General features: G+C 35.1%; 1 protein-coding gene across 2 annotated transcripts; it reads left to right on the forward strand.

Moving 5' to 3' along the window:
- Positions 1–21: 21 nt before the first annotated feature.
- LOC142610586 (TMV resistance protein N-like) lies at positions 22–12,562 on the forward strand. Of its 2 annotated transcripts, XR_012839840.1 has the most exons (7): positions 22–360; positions 800–1,316; positions 7,108–8,206; positions 9,251–9,529; positions 9,719–10,594; positions 10,680–11,385; positions 12,259–12,562. XR_012839840.1 is itself a non-coding variant. In XM_075782435.1 (6 exons), exons 1-6 carry the CDS (start codon positions 237–239, stop codon positions 11,106–11,108), a joined length of 3,324 nt encoding a protein of 1,107 aa, XP_075638550.1. In that variant the 5' UTR covers positions 22–236; the 3' UTR covers positions 11,109–12,562. The 2 variants fall into 2 exon arrangements, 1 of the variants encoding a protein (XP_075638550.1); XM_075782435.1 differs by having other exon boundaries at positions 10,680–12,562.
- Positions 12,563–17,793: the final 5,231 nt, after the last annotated feature.

Raw genomic sequence — 17,793 nt, forward strand, 5'->3', positions numbered from 1 at the left:
GAGAAGAAGACTTGTTGGCTTGACTCAGAATAGGGGATGCGAAATTGTGAATAAATCTCCCTCTTTCTCGCTTACACACACACACGCGGAGAAAGAACAGGAAACTTATCTAGTAGGAATTAAATCAGGCGTTGTTTCACGAGAGTTTCGATCACTCTCCTATAATTTGAAGCTATAGTTTGATTCTTTCACTTAATTCTTCTCTGACCTAGAGAGAGAGAGAGAGAGAGAGAGAGATGGGAATGTCGGACAATGCGAAGTGGCTGATACTAGCGGTGGCGTCGAGTGTGTTCATTGGGACGAGATTCATCTTGAAGAAGAAGGGTCTTAAACAAGCTGGTTCCACTGGTTCTCGCGCAGGTTTGTCATTTTTCTTCTTCTTCTTCTTCTTGTTTATGCAGTTGGGTATTTTGAAGTTTGTATTGGATCGCTATGGAGTTTTTGTTTGGCGGAGAAATTGGTGAATTTAGTTTGGATTGGATTTTTGTAAATTCCATTCTGGATTTCAATGTATTAGTGTTTAGATGCAATGTGTGTTTGTGTTTGATATAGAGGTTTAGTTTGATTTTGCTTTTTGAAGTTTGAATCTTTGTATTTGATAGGAAAAAAAGAACGGTATGTTCTCAATTTTCTCACATATTCATAACTTTTATGTCTTTCCTTTCACTTCGCCCTTGAGGTGAAAAATCCGCATCAAATTGTTTTCTCTTTCCTTAATTTTCTTTCCTTTTAATATATTTCTCTTCTTTTTAATTGAACGTATCTTTTTTTTTTTTTTTTTCTTGGATCTATATTATAGCTCAAGATTTACAGGTTTCCATGAGCACCCAAGGAGCCTCAACTTCATCACCGTCTTCTTCTTCAACACCTCGGTGGACATACGAGGTCTTTCTCAGTTTTAGAGGCGAGGATACCCGTAAAGGCTTTACGGGTCATCTATATAATGCTTTGAAAAATAAAGGCATTTTCACCTTTATAGACAATGAAGAACTTGAGAGAGGAAAATTCATCTCACAAGAGCTCGTGAAAGCCATAAAAGAATCGAGATTTGCTATTGTCATTTTCTCAATGAATTATGCATCTTCGACATGGTGCTTGGATGAACTAGTGCATATTGATAGATGCATGAAAGAGACAGGAATGAAAGTTTTTCCAATTTTTTACCATGTGCAACCATCTGATATACGGAAACAGGAAGAAACTTTTGCAAAAGCATTTGATAAATACAAAAAAGTTTTTAAGGAGGAGATGGTGGATACATGGAGATCTACTCTGACAAAAGTGGCTAATCTCTCTGGATGGGATTTACAAGATAGGTATAATTTTCATCACAAATTTATTTCTCATATATAAACACCCAGTCTTATTTCATATATCAGGAAGTATATAATATAAATAGTTATTAAAAAAATGTATATTATGCATGTATTGAAATATTGCAACATATACTTGTTTAATTTTTGTTATTAGAAATAGTATGTGACCTTTTTTATTTTTTATTTATTTATATTTAGTGAGACCTCTTCTTTGGACTAATAATAAAAAAAGAACTATTTTATATAGGGACATAAATTTTCCTTATTTATAATAGGGACTTAAAAATTTTAGAATCCGCGAGGAGGAAGTACTGATATTTACAAATTACTGTTCACGAGTTTGTGAACAAAATAATAATAATTTATTCTGAAATAAAAAAAAAATAATTTATTCACTATCTGTCTCTCTGCACTTCTTCCTCAGTCTCTCTCAATCTCCGAAACTCTCCTCTCTCAACTCTCTGCACTGCTCTCTCAATCTCTGAAACTCTTCTCTCTCAACTCTCCCTCGTGATTTTAGGTAGGATCTCCGATTCTCTCATCTCTAAGTTCTCCGTGTTCTAATGGTGGTGGATCGGTGGGTTTGGGTTTTGCTCACGGTGGTGGGGACCGTGGATTGTTGTTTTTAATTTATGGTGTTGATGGTTGGAGTTTGAGGTCTGAGGGAAGTGTCCTTCAGATTTTCAGTGGTGGTGGCTGGTTGGTTGGTTGGTTCGGTGGTATGGGTTTAGTTGTTCTGGTTTGGGTTTGGGTATGGGTATGGGTATGGGTATGTGATTGTTTTGATGTGTTCCAATTTGGGTATGGGTATGTGGTTATTCCGATTTGGGTGTGGTGATGTGGTTGTTTTGATTTGTTCCGATGGGTTTGTGGTAAGTGGTGGATGATGGATGGGTTTGTTGTTTTGGGTTTGTGGTTTGGGGTGTTTGTTGATTGTGGCCGTGGGTTTGCTCGCGGTGGGCCTGGGTTTTGCTTGCCGTGAGTTTGGGTTTTGCTCACAGTGGTGGGGATTGTGGGTTGCTGCATTTGGTGTTGATGGTGGATTGGTGCTAGTCTATCCACTTCAATTTTTTTTTTTGGCGTTGATGGTGGATTGTGGATTTTTGTGGGTTGCTGGTGGTGGTGGTGTCAGGTGTGTGTAGTGCAGTGTGGCGGGATTATGGTGGTGGTGGTCTCAATAGATTCGTGGTGGTTCTTGTCCAAAAAGAATGAGAGAGGAAGAATAAATAAAAAAAAAATGGCAAATAAAGAATTAAAAACTAATATTTAATTTAAGTGGTTAAAGAATAGAAACAAGTTGGTATAATAGATAGCCTAACTTTTTAGATGTTAAAATAAAGACCAATTTACAAACTAGGATGTTGGTCACAATTGCACTTCCAACAACTTTGACAAAACTTATCCCAAATACAATTACGCACACAAAACTACATAAAAATGAGAGAATAAGTACATAGTACCAAAAAAAAAAAAAAAAAGAGAATAAGTACATAAAATTTGTCATTAAATAAGCCAACAAAACTTGTACTTAACAATCTATTATTTTTATTATATTTTTTTGGTAAATTAAAATTTACTCTTTGTGATTTGGGATTTCACAGAATTTCGCTTATTATATCCATACCCAAAATTTTGGACTGAAATGAAACCATTAGGATTCTACCCAAATTAATAGATTTTGTATTTTTTAGACTAATTCATCCCTCAATTTCATTTCTTTTTTCTTCTTCCTCTTCGTCCATTGCAGCATGGTCAAGCACTTGGGTTGGAATTGTGAGGGGGTTATTTCTTCAAGCTAGTCCATTAAGTTGCTCACAAGTCTCACATGTGTGAAAGAACTTTAATTTAGATGGAACCCTAATGGTTTTAGGATTAAAAGAGTAATTGAAACTTTGTATACTAAATTGTGAAATGGCCAAATCAATGGATAAATTATATATATTCTGTTCCTTTGGTAAAATAAGATAAGTTCAGGTGAAAATACTATATTGATCTTTACATTTTTGGGTCACATTCAATACGAATCTTACAGTTAACTTAGTATGAAAAACGTTAACATGGCAAACGGTGTGCATTGTTGAAATTGTTGAAATACTTGAAGCTTACGTGTCAACTAAAATAATAATAAAAAATGCCACATCAGCATTTGAATAAAAAAATTTAGGTTAAAATGCAAATTGCATTGTCTAAGTTTGGCTGAAATTTATTTCAATCTTTTACCTTTACTTTTGTTCAATTGAGTCCTCTAAGTTTCAAATTTATTCAATTTAGGCTTTTTGTCCAATTTTGTTAAAAAATATACTTAAAAAAAAAATTATTTTCACAATAAAAAAAATCTATAAAGCATAGAACAATTTGTATAATGATTCAAGCAACAAGAGTGTGCTCATTTGTTACTCTTCTCTCTTATCTCTAGGAGGCCTAGCTGTCCTTGAATTCAACTACCACACTTTCCTTAAGCTTTCTCTTCGTCTTAACATACTGATTTTCTTTTATTATTATTTTGATTTTTTCTATTGAATTGAAACTCCCTCCCTCACACGTTTAGCCTTTAATTTATAGGTGTAGTGCAGTATATTTAGTTCTCTAATTAAATTTCAAAAACATAGTTGCACTACATTTAATTATTCTTGGGAAGAATAATATTGTATTTATTGGTGAATGCAATAAGGTGTTTAATTTAATTTAGGAACCTAACGTACTACACTTACGGTATTGTACCTTAGTTTATCCATAGCCTTTTGTATTAGCTTGTTTTAGAAGCCACCTTTTTATTCTCATATCTCAAAATTCTTACAGAAGCCAATTACCCAGTTCCCCAAAGGCAAAAGCCTCTCACTTTCATCCAAATGCTCTCACATTCTCACTCAATTCATCCATCTTCCTTGATAAAAAGTTTTTTATTTGTAGGTAGGAAAAAATGACATTAAAATCTTGAGATGTGCAAAATTCTTCTTTTCCCTTTTCAATTATATTTTAGATTAATTTATTTTTATTTATCTTATAGTTTATAACTTTCTTTCTTCTTTTTCCTTAAATTTATTAAATCAATTGGTAGCACTAACTTATAATAAAAAAACCTTATACACATGTCGGAAATAAAATATTGGATTTGCCTTTGATATTTGAAGAAGAGCAAATCTTGAAGTTGATGAATGAAAAAAGATTTCATGCTGAATGTTGTGTTCTTATTGTGTACTTGGAGGCACATTTTTAGTTGATTAATAAAATTTTTACTTATATATAAGAAAATTTGATGTATGAAAATTTATTGGTGCAATTATGAGTAGGGGCACCACCTGATTATTCAAAATTTGACAATGCCTTTAAATGTAAAAGAGATATTAATTTTTTTTTTCCCTTTTTGGCCATAAATCTCTATTTTGGTTGAGTTTAAATTATTTTATTGGAAATTAAATGTTTTCACCATAAACTATATCCTATTTTACACCTACCCCTCGAACTACAAGGATTCACAATCAACCCCCTAAACTAAAACTTGTATAGCACGTTTCCCCCTCCCGTCATTTTCTTAGTTAAGTTGGAGGGAAAAGCACTTGAGTCATGTGACACTTGTTGACATTGAACCCATTAACACCACCTGAAATGACCACAATGCCCTCCTTAAACCAAAAGTAAATTTCCAATTTCCCCTAAAATCTTGTTTGGCTAGAAAGAAAGGAAAATGAACAAGATGAACAACAAACCTAGAAAATGAACAATGCCATAGGAGATCAGATAACAAATCAACTATGATGATCAGCGAATCCAAATAAATAACAAACCCATAAAATGAAATATGCCACAGAAAGATCAAACAACAAACCCATTGGGCTAAACAACAAATCTAGATGAACAACAAACCCAAAACATTAACAACAAACCCAGAAAATGAACTATGCCACAAAGAGATCAAACAGCAAACCCAAGATTACAACATCAAATCAAACTCAGACACAAACCTCATCCCAATTCTCCAAACCCAGACTTGATTCAACTCTCTATTTCGGCTTCATAGGCAGCTAGATATGAAAACCCTTGACCTAAATGTCAAAATTCTAGGTTGATTGCCTCACACCCAAGTAGCAAATCGACAAAACTACTTAATAATTGCCAATTGAAGGAGGTGCTAAAACCCAAACCCTAACCTAACACGTGTTGTAGTGATGGTCGGAATGGTGGGAGAACAACCACTTTTGACCACATTCTTGTGAGTTCATACAACTAGCTTCTTCTCTTTCATGTTTACGAGTTTGAATTGAGGTTATTGTACAACTAGCTTCTCTCTGCGTCGTCAGCAGGTTGTGGTTGGGTAATCAGGTTCGAGTCCGTGTCAAGGTTTATTGGGTGTGTGGTTCCTACGTGCTAAGCTATTATGTCAATAGAATATACACAAACCAAGAGATAGAGAGATTCAATCTAGGTTTAGTGAGAGGGAATTTAGGTTCAACAAGAAGGAATTTGGAGAATGATCTATCTATTTTTGGTTTCTCACTTACTCTTATGGATTCATTTTGGAGAGAGATTCACTTCTTTTTATTTAATTTGGTTCAACGAGAAATTAAACTACGCGCTTGGCTATTATGTCTTTGTATTTTCTTTCCCCTTTTTAAGTTACTAATAATGAGGGGTATTTCGGTCATTCCAAATGGCATTATTGGATCCATGTTAGCAAGTGTTACATGAGTTGCACGTGACGATGTTTTTTTAATCTAACTTAATTGGAAAAGTGAAGGAAGCGGATAAAGTGTTACACAAGTTTTAGTTTGAGGGGGTGATCATACAGTCTTGTAGTTCAAGGGACTAGGTGTAATTGGGGTATAATTTAGGGTGAAAAAGTGTAATTTCTCCATTATTTTATGGTTGCTTATAGTGATTTTGTTAAATTTAATTTCTTGTTATATACTTATATTTAATATCTATGAATGTTATGTACTAATGGTTGTTCAAAAGATATGAGAAATCTAGAGCAAAAAGTGACCTTAATAATGTTTAATTGTAGTTTACATTGAAAAATGAATTGCTCGAAATTTCATAATGGAGATGATAATGGATGGATTTTTATTATATGAAAGACCACTATTGATTATAATTTTAATGGAGGATGCTAAATGCTTTTTTTTTTTTGAATATTTGTTAAATATATCTATGGAAAATTGTAAAACTCGTGTACACTCAAGAAAAGTATAGAAAGGATGTACAATTCTCATATAAGATAATTTAGTTGATGTGTAACTTTTGTGTATATATAGATATATAGTAACTTGAGTTTTTCTTGAATTGCAAATTAATATGATAGTTTAGTCTCGCCCCCTTTCCTCCAAACAAAAAATTCTGGTTTCACCCCTGATTGGGTTCATTGTAATACAAGATTTGTACTTCACTCATGTATTAAAGATGAAGCTCTTAAGAGTTTCCTTTGTAGATGTATACTGCAAGACTAAACCATGTAACTCTCATGTGTTCTTTATTTTATAGTTCTGCTTCCGCTAAGGGTAGTTACATCCACGAATTTAGTCCACATAATTCTCTTCTGTTCTTATATGGGTACTATCCACGCTACTTGAGCAAATGAATTCAAATGTGTTTAAGCAAGGATACTAATATTTTTCTTCCTCTTGGGTTTTTTTTTTTTTGTTTTTTATTTATTTATTTATAATTGGTTTGGACCATCATGTAATTATTTTCTATCATGTTCATTGGCATGAGTTAGAATTCATCCAACACATTGGGAGAAATAATAAAATATTTGGTTTGGCCATCACATGAATATTTTCTATCTTATTTGCAGGCATGAGACAGAATTTATCCAAGACATCGTTGAAGAAATGTGGAAGAGATTGAATCCAAAATTCTCAAGAATTAACAAAAACTTGATAGGGATAGAATCTATTGTGAAAGAATTGATCTCTTCATATTTAGATTTTGAGAATAATGTTTGCATGATAGGGATTTGTGGTATGGGGGGAATTGGAAAGACAACTATTGCTAAAGTTGTTCTTGAAATGTACTCTAATCAATTTGAAGTTTCTAGTTTTATTGCTGATGTTAGGAAAAAGTCAGAACAAGGTGATTTGCCTAAATTACAAGAACAATTTCTTGAAGAAAGTTTGGGGAGAATAAATACAAAGATAAATAATGTTGATCAAGGAGTTGCCATAATCAAGAATAGGCTACGTCATAAAAAAGTTCTACTTGTCCTAGATGATGTTAGTCACGTGAAGCAATTAGAAAATTTGGCTGGAGAGCATCAGTGGTTTGGATCGGGGAGTTGGATCATCATAACAACTAGAGATGAACATGTGTTGGTTGAACATGGAGTTCTTAAAATATATAAGCCTAATGGACTAAATAATAATGATGCCTTACAACTTTTTTGTTCAAAAGCCTTCAAAAATGAGCAACCCAAAAAAGATTATATGCAGCTCTCTCAGGAAGTTGTAAATTATGCTAGTGGCCTTCCGTTAGCTCTTGTTACATTGGGTTCCTTTTTAATTGGAAAAAAAATAGATGTGTGGCAAAGTGCATTGGACTATTTTAAAAAAAACCCTACAAAAGAAATATTTGATATACTTAAAATAAGTTATGATGGACTAGAGGAAGAGTGGAAGGAGATATTCTTAGATATTGCATGTTTCTTTAAATGGTGGTCCAAAGATAAAGTAATAAGTATATTAGAGAATTGTGGTTTTAATGCAAGAATTGGTATAAGTGTTCTCCAGGACAAATCTCTCCTAACTGTCACAGGAGACAGAGAAGAATTGGGGATGCATGATCTACTACAAGAAATGGGTGAAAAACTTGTTCGTCAACAATCACATGGAAACCTTGGAAGGCAGAGTAGATTGTGGCTTGGTGAGGACTTGTTTAATGTATTGGAGAACAATATGGTAAGAAGCTATAATTTTATTTTAGCAAATAAGATTGAGGAAGTATAGTGACATAATTGTGTTCAATAAAGTAGTTCTTGAAAAAAAAAACTTCAATAGGTAAGTGGTTACCTAAGTATCTAAGTAACAAAATATAGAATATGTTCATTTAACATTCTAATATATTGTCTATGACAATTTCTTAGAGCATTAACGTTAGTTTGTGTAAAATTGACAGTCTATTTTAACATAAAAACTTATTTGTTTTATTTTATATACTTATTTTTCAAAAACACCCCATTATATTATTTATTTACACTGCATTTCATTAAACACTTTCATTAAGTGCAATTTCTCCTTTTAGTTATTTATTAATTCACCCGATACCTCCCTTCTCCTCAAGCAAAAACCACTATCTCCCTCACACACGGTCTTCCTTTCCAAACCCATTAAACCCGAGACACACACTCACACACACACACACACACACTCTCTCTCTCTCTCTCTCTCTCTCTCACACACACACACGGTCCACACGGAAATCCATCCACAACCAGTTCTGCAAAGATCCAAACAACTAGATCCTCCCTGATTTGATTGGCGACCATAGTTGATGATTACAAGCCCCCCCCCCCCCCCCCAAAACACTGATGGTGAGATTATGAGTTCATCCACATCTTGAATCTCTATTATATGCTTTTTTGTGCTACCGATTGGATTTGATTTTGGGTTTGGGTGGATTTGATTTTGGGTTTGGGTTAATGGGTTTGAGCTACCGTTGGGTTTGATCAAAATTTGTAATGGGTTATGGTGCTGGTGCTGGGTTGCAATGGTGGTTGGACGGTTTGGGTCGGGGAGCAACTGAGAGAGAGAGAGAGAGATGAGAAATAATTAAAAAATATAATTAAAAACTATAGTAACCTCTATATTTACATGGTTAATGTAGTTTTGTAAATGTTTTACACATTTTTTTCTCCTTTGAAGGCTTTATTGTAGTAATTCTAATGTTCTTAATTCTTATCATTTGCTGGTGTAAATCTCAAGTGTTTGCTTTTGAAATCATAGGCAACAAATGCAATTCAAGCCATACGCATCACCAATTGGATAGCAGATTTCAACTTTGAAGAATTTCCTGAAGATTTTTCAAAGATGTCTAATCTTAGATTATTAATAATTGATGGGTTGCGCATCCCAAATGCTCTCAATCGTGTTCCTAATGGCCTAAGACATCTTTCATGGAAATTTTGTCCGTTAAAATGTTTGCCATCTAGTTTCCAACCAAAGGAACTTGTTGAACTTGATTTGCAGCATAGCGAGTGTGAATATCTTTGGGAAGGAGCAAAGGTAATTTGGTTCTTTTAACTTCGTTTTTATTATTTATTATTTCTCTTTTCTTTAAGTGTAGCTACAATAAAGTGGCGGTGTATTTGAGCTTTCTCCTTTCATTAATAAGGTTGTTTTAATTTCAAAGAATTCTTTACTTATTAAACTAAATTATGTTTTTAATGGTTTTTTTTTTCTTCTTTTTAACAGTGTTTAGGAAAGTTAAAGTCCATTTATCTTTCGTGTTCCGTGAACCTTATTAGGACACCTGACTTTTCAAGGGTTACGGGACTTGAGATACTAGGCCTTGAAGGGTGCACTAATTTGGTTGTGTTACACCCATCTATTGGACAACTCAGCAAGCTTAAAAATTTAGATCTGAGGGGCTGCCAATCTCTTACCGATTTTCCCAGCCTTTCAGCTAAAATGGAGTCCCTTACGTCTATTAGTCTTTTAGGTTGCTCAAAAATCAAGAAGATTCCAGAATTTAAGGGAACTATGAAAAGTCTATCGCAACTTCGTTTGGTTTTGACTGCTATTGAGGAACTACCACCCTCATCAATCGAGTGTTTGACTGCCCTTGAAATTCTAGATCTGACAAACTGCAAAAATCTCAAATGCCTTCCAAGCAACATCGATAGTTTGAGGTCTCTTAAAATTCTCTATCTTACCAGATGCTCAAAACTTGCCAACCTGCCAGAGAACTTATGGAAAATAAAGTGTTTGGAAAGACTTGAATTGAGTCAAATGCCTCAAATTGAAGAAATAGAACTTAATGGTATAGGCTGCTTGTCCTCGTTAAAATATTTATCACTAAGTTGGAACGATTTTGTCACCCTGCCTGTCTTGAGTCAACTTTCAAAACTTGAAGGTCTTGATTTGGGATATTGCGATAAGCTTCGATCAGTGTCAGAGCTTCCATCGACCACGAGATATATAAATATGCAAGACTGTTGTTCCCTAGAACCATCACCGGCACTGCTTAGACAAAGCAGTTTGTCACAACCTTATTCTTCCCCATTTTCTCGTTGGTATGATGAGAGCAGTGGTGGAGTGGCATTTACGATATTGAACCGTTACCTACAGGTAATCTCTTCTTTCTCTCTCTTTGACTCTTTCACTTCACTTGTGAAATGGAATATCATGTGTGTTTTTTTTTTTTGGCGTACAGGGACTCTTTTGTCAAAAAATTGAATATGAAACTGCTACCAAAAGAAAAGAGGATGGATCTAAAACTGAATTTCAGATCTCTATTCCCGGATGTTTAGTTCCGCGGTGGTTAACTTATCAAAGTTGGGGGAACTCAATAAGCGTAGTGTTGCCTGCAAATTGGTGTAATAGCAGGTGGATGGGATTCACTATATGTGCTCTTTTCAATGAAACTGTCTATTCTGATTGGAGAGCTCGTGTGAAAGCCATTGGTGATATGCCTCACAGTCAATGTGTCTCTGAATATCATTTTACGACATGTAGTAAAGACCACGTTTGGTTATTGTATTTGTCTCGTGATGATTGGTTTAGTACTGTTGGGAATGGTGAATGCAGTCAGATTGAGGTTGTATTTGAAAACGACTCTGGTCCAAGCTATTTTAGTTCATAAGATCCTGTGTTGCACTGTGGGGTCAGTTTGGTATACGAGCAAGACATGGAACTGATGGAAGAGTTAAACCAAGCAAATGCACAATGCTGCAGCAGTAGCCGTGTCATTACTTATGAAGGTTGGGATGGTGTCCATTGTGGATTTGTCAATTCAAAGAGAAGCTGTGATGAGTGTGATGAGCGTGATGAGTGTGATGAGTCTGATGAGTGTGATGAGTGGGATGACTTCGCATTTATTTAATGTGAAAAAAATGAAATATTTCCCTCTTCATCCAATGGTAATGACCAACTCCAGCATCCTTCCTATTATAAGTCTAATCCTAATTTATTTTATTTTCTTTCTTGCCGTACTCCAACATCGTCAGATCATTATACTGCTCTAATAAGAAATTTTGCTAATGTAGATGGTTCAAACCTAATTTTGCATCCTATTTATGGTTGATCAGTGTTCCTTCTTTTATCTATATGAAAACTGAAAACCGAGTTCTCTCATTGTGTGTATTTGCTATTCATGCTTTGAGTAAATTTTGTTGGTTTTTGAGATTGGTACCATTTGTTGGTTTTTGAGTAAACTGAGATTGGTACCATTTGTTAAAAAAAAAATTTCTCTATAAAAATTTGAGGGAGAGAGACAAGGGGAGTAGAGAAGTTTCTGCATCTTGAAGAATTCTCATATAGTTTCTTTTTTTTTTTCTTGCTTTTACTGCCATTGATATTTTGCAGTTTGCACTAATGATTCTTTGGTTAACTCTTACAGTTAAGATTTGAGGAAATTATACATTAATAGTCATCAATAAAGAGATTTTTTTGGGGCAGATTCATATTTCTGCAATTTCTCTTACCCACTCTTTGATTTGTTTTGACATTGAAGGTTTTTTTAAAAAAAAAAATTCATCCATGTGCAATTTTTTAGTTGGATTAATATTGATGATACTGCCATTGGGTTTTATAGTTGATGAAGTAGCTAAGGAATTTGAGAATGTTATTTTTATTGTTTGGAATTTTAGTTCTTAATTGAAGATTCAAGTACATCAATGAGTGCATATGTATTGTTTGTGAAAATGTCTGAATGAGTTTTTATTTTTATGTATTTTTGTTCTTTGTTCGTGATTTTTCTAAGGCTTGCATGTTAATTCCTTTTGCTTTTGCAGTTAGGAAAAGACTGTGGAGTAAGGGGAATTGGAGAAAGAACCTCTTTTGGCTCTTTTTTCGTTGGATCTCAAGAAAGAGAGACTGAAAACAGGAAGATTCAATGACATATTTTAAAAAGTTTACATGGTTAAATGAAAATCAAGATTTGAGGCAGTTGTCATATGATAAGTATCTTGCTAATTGTCTTAAATGACCGTCTGTGTACACCATCCTTGTCCTTGTTTACAAATTTATTTACTCATACAAGTAAATTTTCTTTATATCTTTGTTTAGTTATAACAATGAAGTTATTTGTTTGCTGTCTTCTGGAGTTGAATTTTGTTATTCTTATATAAAAAGATTAGTTCGTGTAGAAATCGAGTAATAAATCAAATATATTATTCCAAGTTTCAGGTGTTCGGAGACTTTTCTTGTTGTGATAGTTTGGTTGAGATCCACCCATCTATTGATTTTAGTAAATTTCATGGCACTGAGACTTGAAGAAATGTGGTTGATAGGTGGTTATGGACTTGGAAGCTGTTGAGGGCTAATTCGGTTAAGCCCACACATAGCATGGGAACAACCCACAAAGAGAGAGGCCTAAAGTGGTTTTTCCTGAATTCGCCTACTCACATATCCGCAGTTCCCGCAGCAAGTAGGGGTCCCACTTGCACACAAATTCAAGTAAGACCCCAGGTCCAGTCCTCATCAATACAAGCATCTTCCTCAAGCAAAGCAATCAAGGAAAGTTCAGAACTCACTTCGGCCATGCTTCGGTAGCCTTAACAAAGATTCACGAAAGGACAGGTCCTACGGTCCTGTATCGGGGTCACCATCAACTCCAGGGAGCAGGGTCAAATGGCCTAGCACCTCGGAGACAAAGCAAGATGAAAAAAACGAGGACACATATTGAAAGCTTGTTTGAGGTGAGAAATTCCAGTAGCAGGAGGGAGAAGAAAAAGCGAGGCAAGGACTTCCTCTTCTCAGAGGATAACAGGCAGTGCCCAAATAAGCTAGAGAAACCAAGAGGTAAAAGTGGGGGCTTACGAAAACTCAAGTCTAAATTCTCACGCTATGTAAGGGTCAAGAGACTCACTTGTAGGGGCAGATGAAAGAAAAGAGAGATCACAATCATTGAGAGAATACAGAAAAGCTTTGAATTTTGTTTCTCTTTTGCTCTTTTTTCTTCTTCCTTAATTCTCTGCTCTATGCATCTTGGATCAAATAGTCCTAATACCTCTTCATCACCGTGTCCAAAAATGCCTCCAAAGTCAAAGAGCACCAAGAGAGAGAGCAACGATGCCTCTTCCCACGTACCAATACCAGATGTTGCCACCCTCTATAAAATGTTGCAGACCATGCAGCGAGAATAGCTAGAGCTTGTTGAGTCAGTCAAGCAACTGACAGACTATAAGCAAGCAGAAGGAAAATGCTGTGTCTAATGAGGAGATTGGCTCTACCGCCAATAACCAGCAATCTATCGTTCGAAGGCCTATCCGATGGAGTTATTGAATAAACCCTATCCAAAGAACTACAAAATTCCTATCTTCGTCAGCTATGATGGGAGAAAGGGGAACGCGATAGAGCATGTCAGCAAGTTCCTCAATACAATGGGACAATATGCTGGTAACGAAGAGCTATGCCTAAGGGAGTTTTCTAAATCCCTTACAGATTGGGCTTCCACGTGGTGTACCAGACTCCCACCAGGTTCTATCAGGACTCGGGATGAGATGGTAAACGGTTTCTGCAGTAAGTTCTTCTAGGTTGAGGAGAGGATAACACTTGTCAGTCAGTCTTCGTACTAACACCAAGCAAAATATGAATGAAGGTGTGGTGGAATTCATCCGAAGATTCATGGACACAGCCTTGGATTGTTATGACGACAATGAGGAACATGAGCTTGTTGAGGTGTGCATCAACAATATGCTCTGGGAATACAGGTTGCACCTCGAGAACCTAAATATTGTGCAATTTGTCGATCTGTTACAGATGGCTCGAAGGACAGCCCTCACAGTATCAGAGAGGAGATAAGAGTCTGAGTGTTTGTATGCCTGATTTGTAGCCGGATTTGGGCTTTAAGACAGGATTTAAATATTATGCGAAAATTTAAAAAATAGTAATGGTGACTATCTAATGATGGTGCGTTTGTTCTTTTGCACATTATTCTTCAAGTTGATTGGGATGTCTTTTTAAAACTGATAGCGCGAATAGAATGAAATTGTTTGCACACCAGTCTTTCATATATACAAAATAAAAATAAATAAATAAATAAAACGATATAGATTATATATCTAGGTGACAATCTTCCAAGAAAGCCATTCTCACAAACAAGTATTTGTTGAAAACTTGACTGCCAAACCGCCATCTCTTCAAAATTATCAAACTAAAATTCAGTCATTAATCAAAAGCAACCCAGATTTTTCGGGGAAAATTTTCATTGAAAGTTCAAAATTCCCACACAATTTTTAAAGCATATTCTAATTCAAGTTATAATTTCACACTACCCTTGATCCATTTTCCAAACAAACATGCCTTAAATTAAAAGCCAAAAATCCGGTCTCATTTTTTTTTCTTCAGTTTCCATTAGATAAAACACCACCACCTTTACCATCTCCCAAGAACATTCACGACCCACTTTATATATCAAATACACAAAGCAACATTATCCCATTTCCCGTTTGGTAAATACATAATTTCAATCGTTTTCCTACCAAACACATTCACATTCACATTCACATCCCTTTGAAAAACAAACATTTCAGTCTTTTGTGTCACTGTATGTAATTTCCTATCTGTATGTGGCTTGTAGGGAAGCTTTTTAATGTTCTTAGGAGTTAGGACCATTTGTACTCTTTGTTTCCATGTCATTTTAGTGTTAAAACATCCTTTGTTTTAAGTCATTGAAATGAAATTCCAGCCCAGTTTGGAATTCTCATTTGTTACTTCGGTTGAAGTTGTTGTAATGTAATTAGGCTTAATTTGGGTTGTTTGTGGTCTTGACCATTTGGTTTGTTGTGCGTATAGAAGAAAAATCCTAGCTTACACATGTGAGTTAAGAATAGTGCTGCATGTTTGGATGTTGATTGAAGGGGTCCCGGTAATGTTTGTGGAATTGGATGATGAAAGTTTGGTTTTAATGTAAGGAGCAGAGCATTGAGGAAAGCTGTCATTTAAGAATTAAGAGTTCTTGTTTGTGGTTGGATGGAAATAATACAGATTTTGGGGTGGAGCCTTGGTGGTGGTTAACTGTGGAAGATTTCAATTCATATCGCAGAGACTAGAGGCGTATTTGGTTCATTGCCTGAAAATAAAAGATTTGACCCAAAAGCAGGCTAGAAACACAAATCAACTGCCAAGAGCCTTGTAGTGTAATGCCACAATATGTTCTCCCTTATTAGGAGAACTCGTGTTTAAATCCCCACCTCCTCTAGTTGTAAGTTGTAACTATTGAATTTCAAAAAAAAAAAAAAACAACAACAACAACACAAATCAACTGAGGCTTAACCAAGGTTCTTATTGGAGCCACTGACCTCGGAAGCACTAGAAGTTCAAGTATAATCTTGTAATTCATGTTTCCTTAAAATAGCACAAGGATGACAATAGGTGTGTAGTCAAATTAGAGTTGATCTTTCTCTGAAGGTCATAAAGCATAAAGAAGATGTGCATTGGAAATTCTTGTCTCCCATGGATTTGGAGTCTTTGGCTTGATTGAAACGACTTGGTCTTTTGAGATTCTTCTCGATCTATTTTGTCTCCACTGTGTACATAGAGTGGTTGAACTTTATGATCTTTTAGGGATGCAAAATCTAATCACTTAGAGATGTCTATAACAGTTTGATGATTCATTTGGATCTTGATTGAGTTAAGTTGAAAGTGAATTTTTGGCGTTGGGTAGTCTTGATTTGGCAACATAAGGGGGCCTACAACGGGATCATTGTGGTTTCTGGATCTATGGGTTTTCTAGGGGGCATAACTTCTAGTGTTGTGGTTGAATTGTGGGCATGAAAGGGATGGTTTATATCTCGTGCTTTCTTTGAGGTTCACTAGTTTGGTTGTAGAATTAGATGCTCTAGTGATGGTCCTTCCTAAAGAGTTAGGCGAAAACTAATCTTGGTTTATTTGCCTCATTGTTGATTATAGGTCTCTTCCACCAGTTTTCTTGTAAAATGATATTGTATATGTTTATGGAGGCTAACTAAAGTATCGATGCTTTGGCTTGATTTGCTCATAGTCAAGCTGAAGATATTTTTTCTAATCCCCAGAATTGTACTCGTTAACATTGGAGAGTAGTTTTTGTTAGTATTAGCCTTCTCTACCAACAAGAAATAAAGATGTGTTGTTTAGTGTAATATACTAATTTGAAAAAAGCCAATCAGTTTGATGCTTGCGTGCATCTCGTTCTTGTTATGTTATCACCACCATTGTCCCTAATCATCATCAGCTAGTGAAAAAAGAAACTCATCATTTACATGATGAAAACACAATAGAATTCTCCTCCAATATAATACGTGACAATTCAAATAATTATTCACATGTCCTAATAAGCAATGTAACTTGTTTAAGAAATTGTAAATAAAATACACATTAAGGATTGTCTGATCACCACATATTGAGTTGAAGGACATCCCTTCAAATTGGTTTAGAGGAAACATTGTCTAGAAAAATGTGCTCTTTCATCTAAATAAGAAATTAGGGCGGAGATATTTAGGTACAACAGATTTTGTATTTGCTTTCAGGTGTGATCTTGGTTGACTTGGTTAACTCATTTGAATGATATTGCTAATATGACCCTCTACGGATGGGTAAAATGACATGGAATTCAATACTATTAGACTATACTATGATTTGTGCTTTGCTTCCTCAGTGGATAGAAGAGCTATTATTGTCAAGCTCAAGTAGAGCTGGCATGGTTGATTGTCCCCTTCAAAGCTTCACCAATTTTTAGTCATAATTCAATTCTGCCTTGGATTTTCCTTATTGTTAACCCATTCTAGAATATAAAGAGTTGTTTTACTGTTCAGAGAGAGAGAGAGATTGTGATGGCAATTGACTATAGTAATTGATGAATTTTGTAGTGTATATAATTTGTTTCGAATTATTGTTTCCTATTCTAACTTGTATTTCTAGCTGTCCTATGATTTGTTTGTTGTGCATCCTAGTTCTGTGAAATTCTTCCAGCATCATTGTTAGGATTACTCTTAAAAGTTTAAAGTATGCTGTGAAGTTAGGCTTGTATATATGGTGAGTTGGTTTGGCATGAGAAAGAGGTCTGTCATTAATTTGCCACTGCATGATGCCGCCATGCTCATTTGCAATTTGGGGTGTCATCATGTGATTTGCCATTGAATCTAGTTTAGGTTGAGTTGATGAGGTGGTTATGAAAAACTTAGACAGTTGACCATGTTATGTATGTTTCACAATGATGCTATAACCCACCAGGTTTTAGTTGCGTTATTGTGAAGGAAGGCCGAGCTTGTTTGCATTTCATATGGTTTTTAATCCGTCTGTGTGCTGATGGTGAATGCTAGAATGAAGCATGATTCCTCTTGCTGATG

The sequence above is a fragment of the Castanea sativa genome, chromosome 9, assembly GCF_040712315.1.
Source record: "Castanea sativa cultivar Marrone di Chiusa Pesio chromosome 9, ASM4071231v1".
In the NCBI taxonomy this organism is placed as follows: domain Eukaryota; kingdom Viridiplantae; phylum Streptophyta; class Magnoliopsida; order Fagales; family Fagaceae; genus Castanea; species Castanea sativa.

Bases quoted from the DNA above. Each gene is read 5' to 3' on its own strand.
- LOC142610586 (XM_075782435.1), top strand. From the start codon at position 237: ATGGGAATGTCGGACAATGCGAAGTGGCTGATACTAGCGGTGGCGTCG. The intron at 8,207-9,250 runs GTAAGAAGCTAT...TTGAAATCATAG, and splicing joins ATGTATTGGAGAACAATATG to GCAACAAATGCAATTCAAGC. The intron at 10,595-10,679 runs GTAATCTCTTCT...TTTGGCGTACAG, and splicing joins TATTGAACCGTTACCTACAG to GGACTCTTTTGTCAAAAAAT.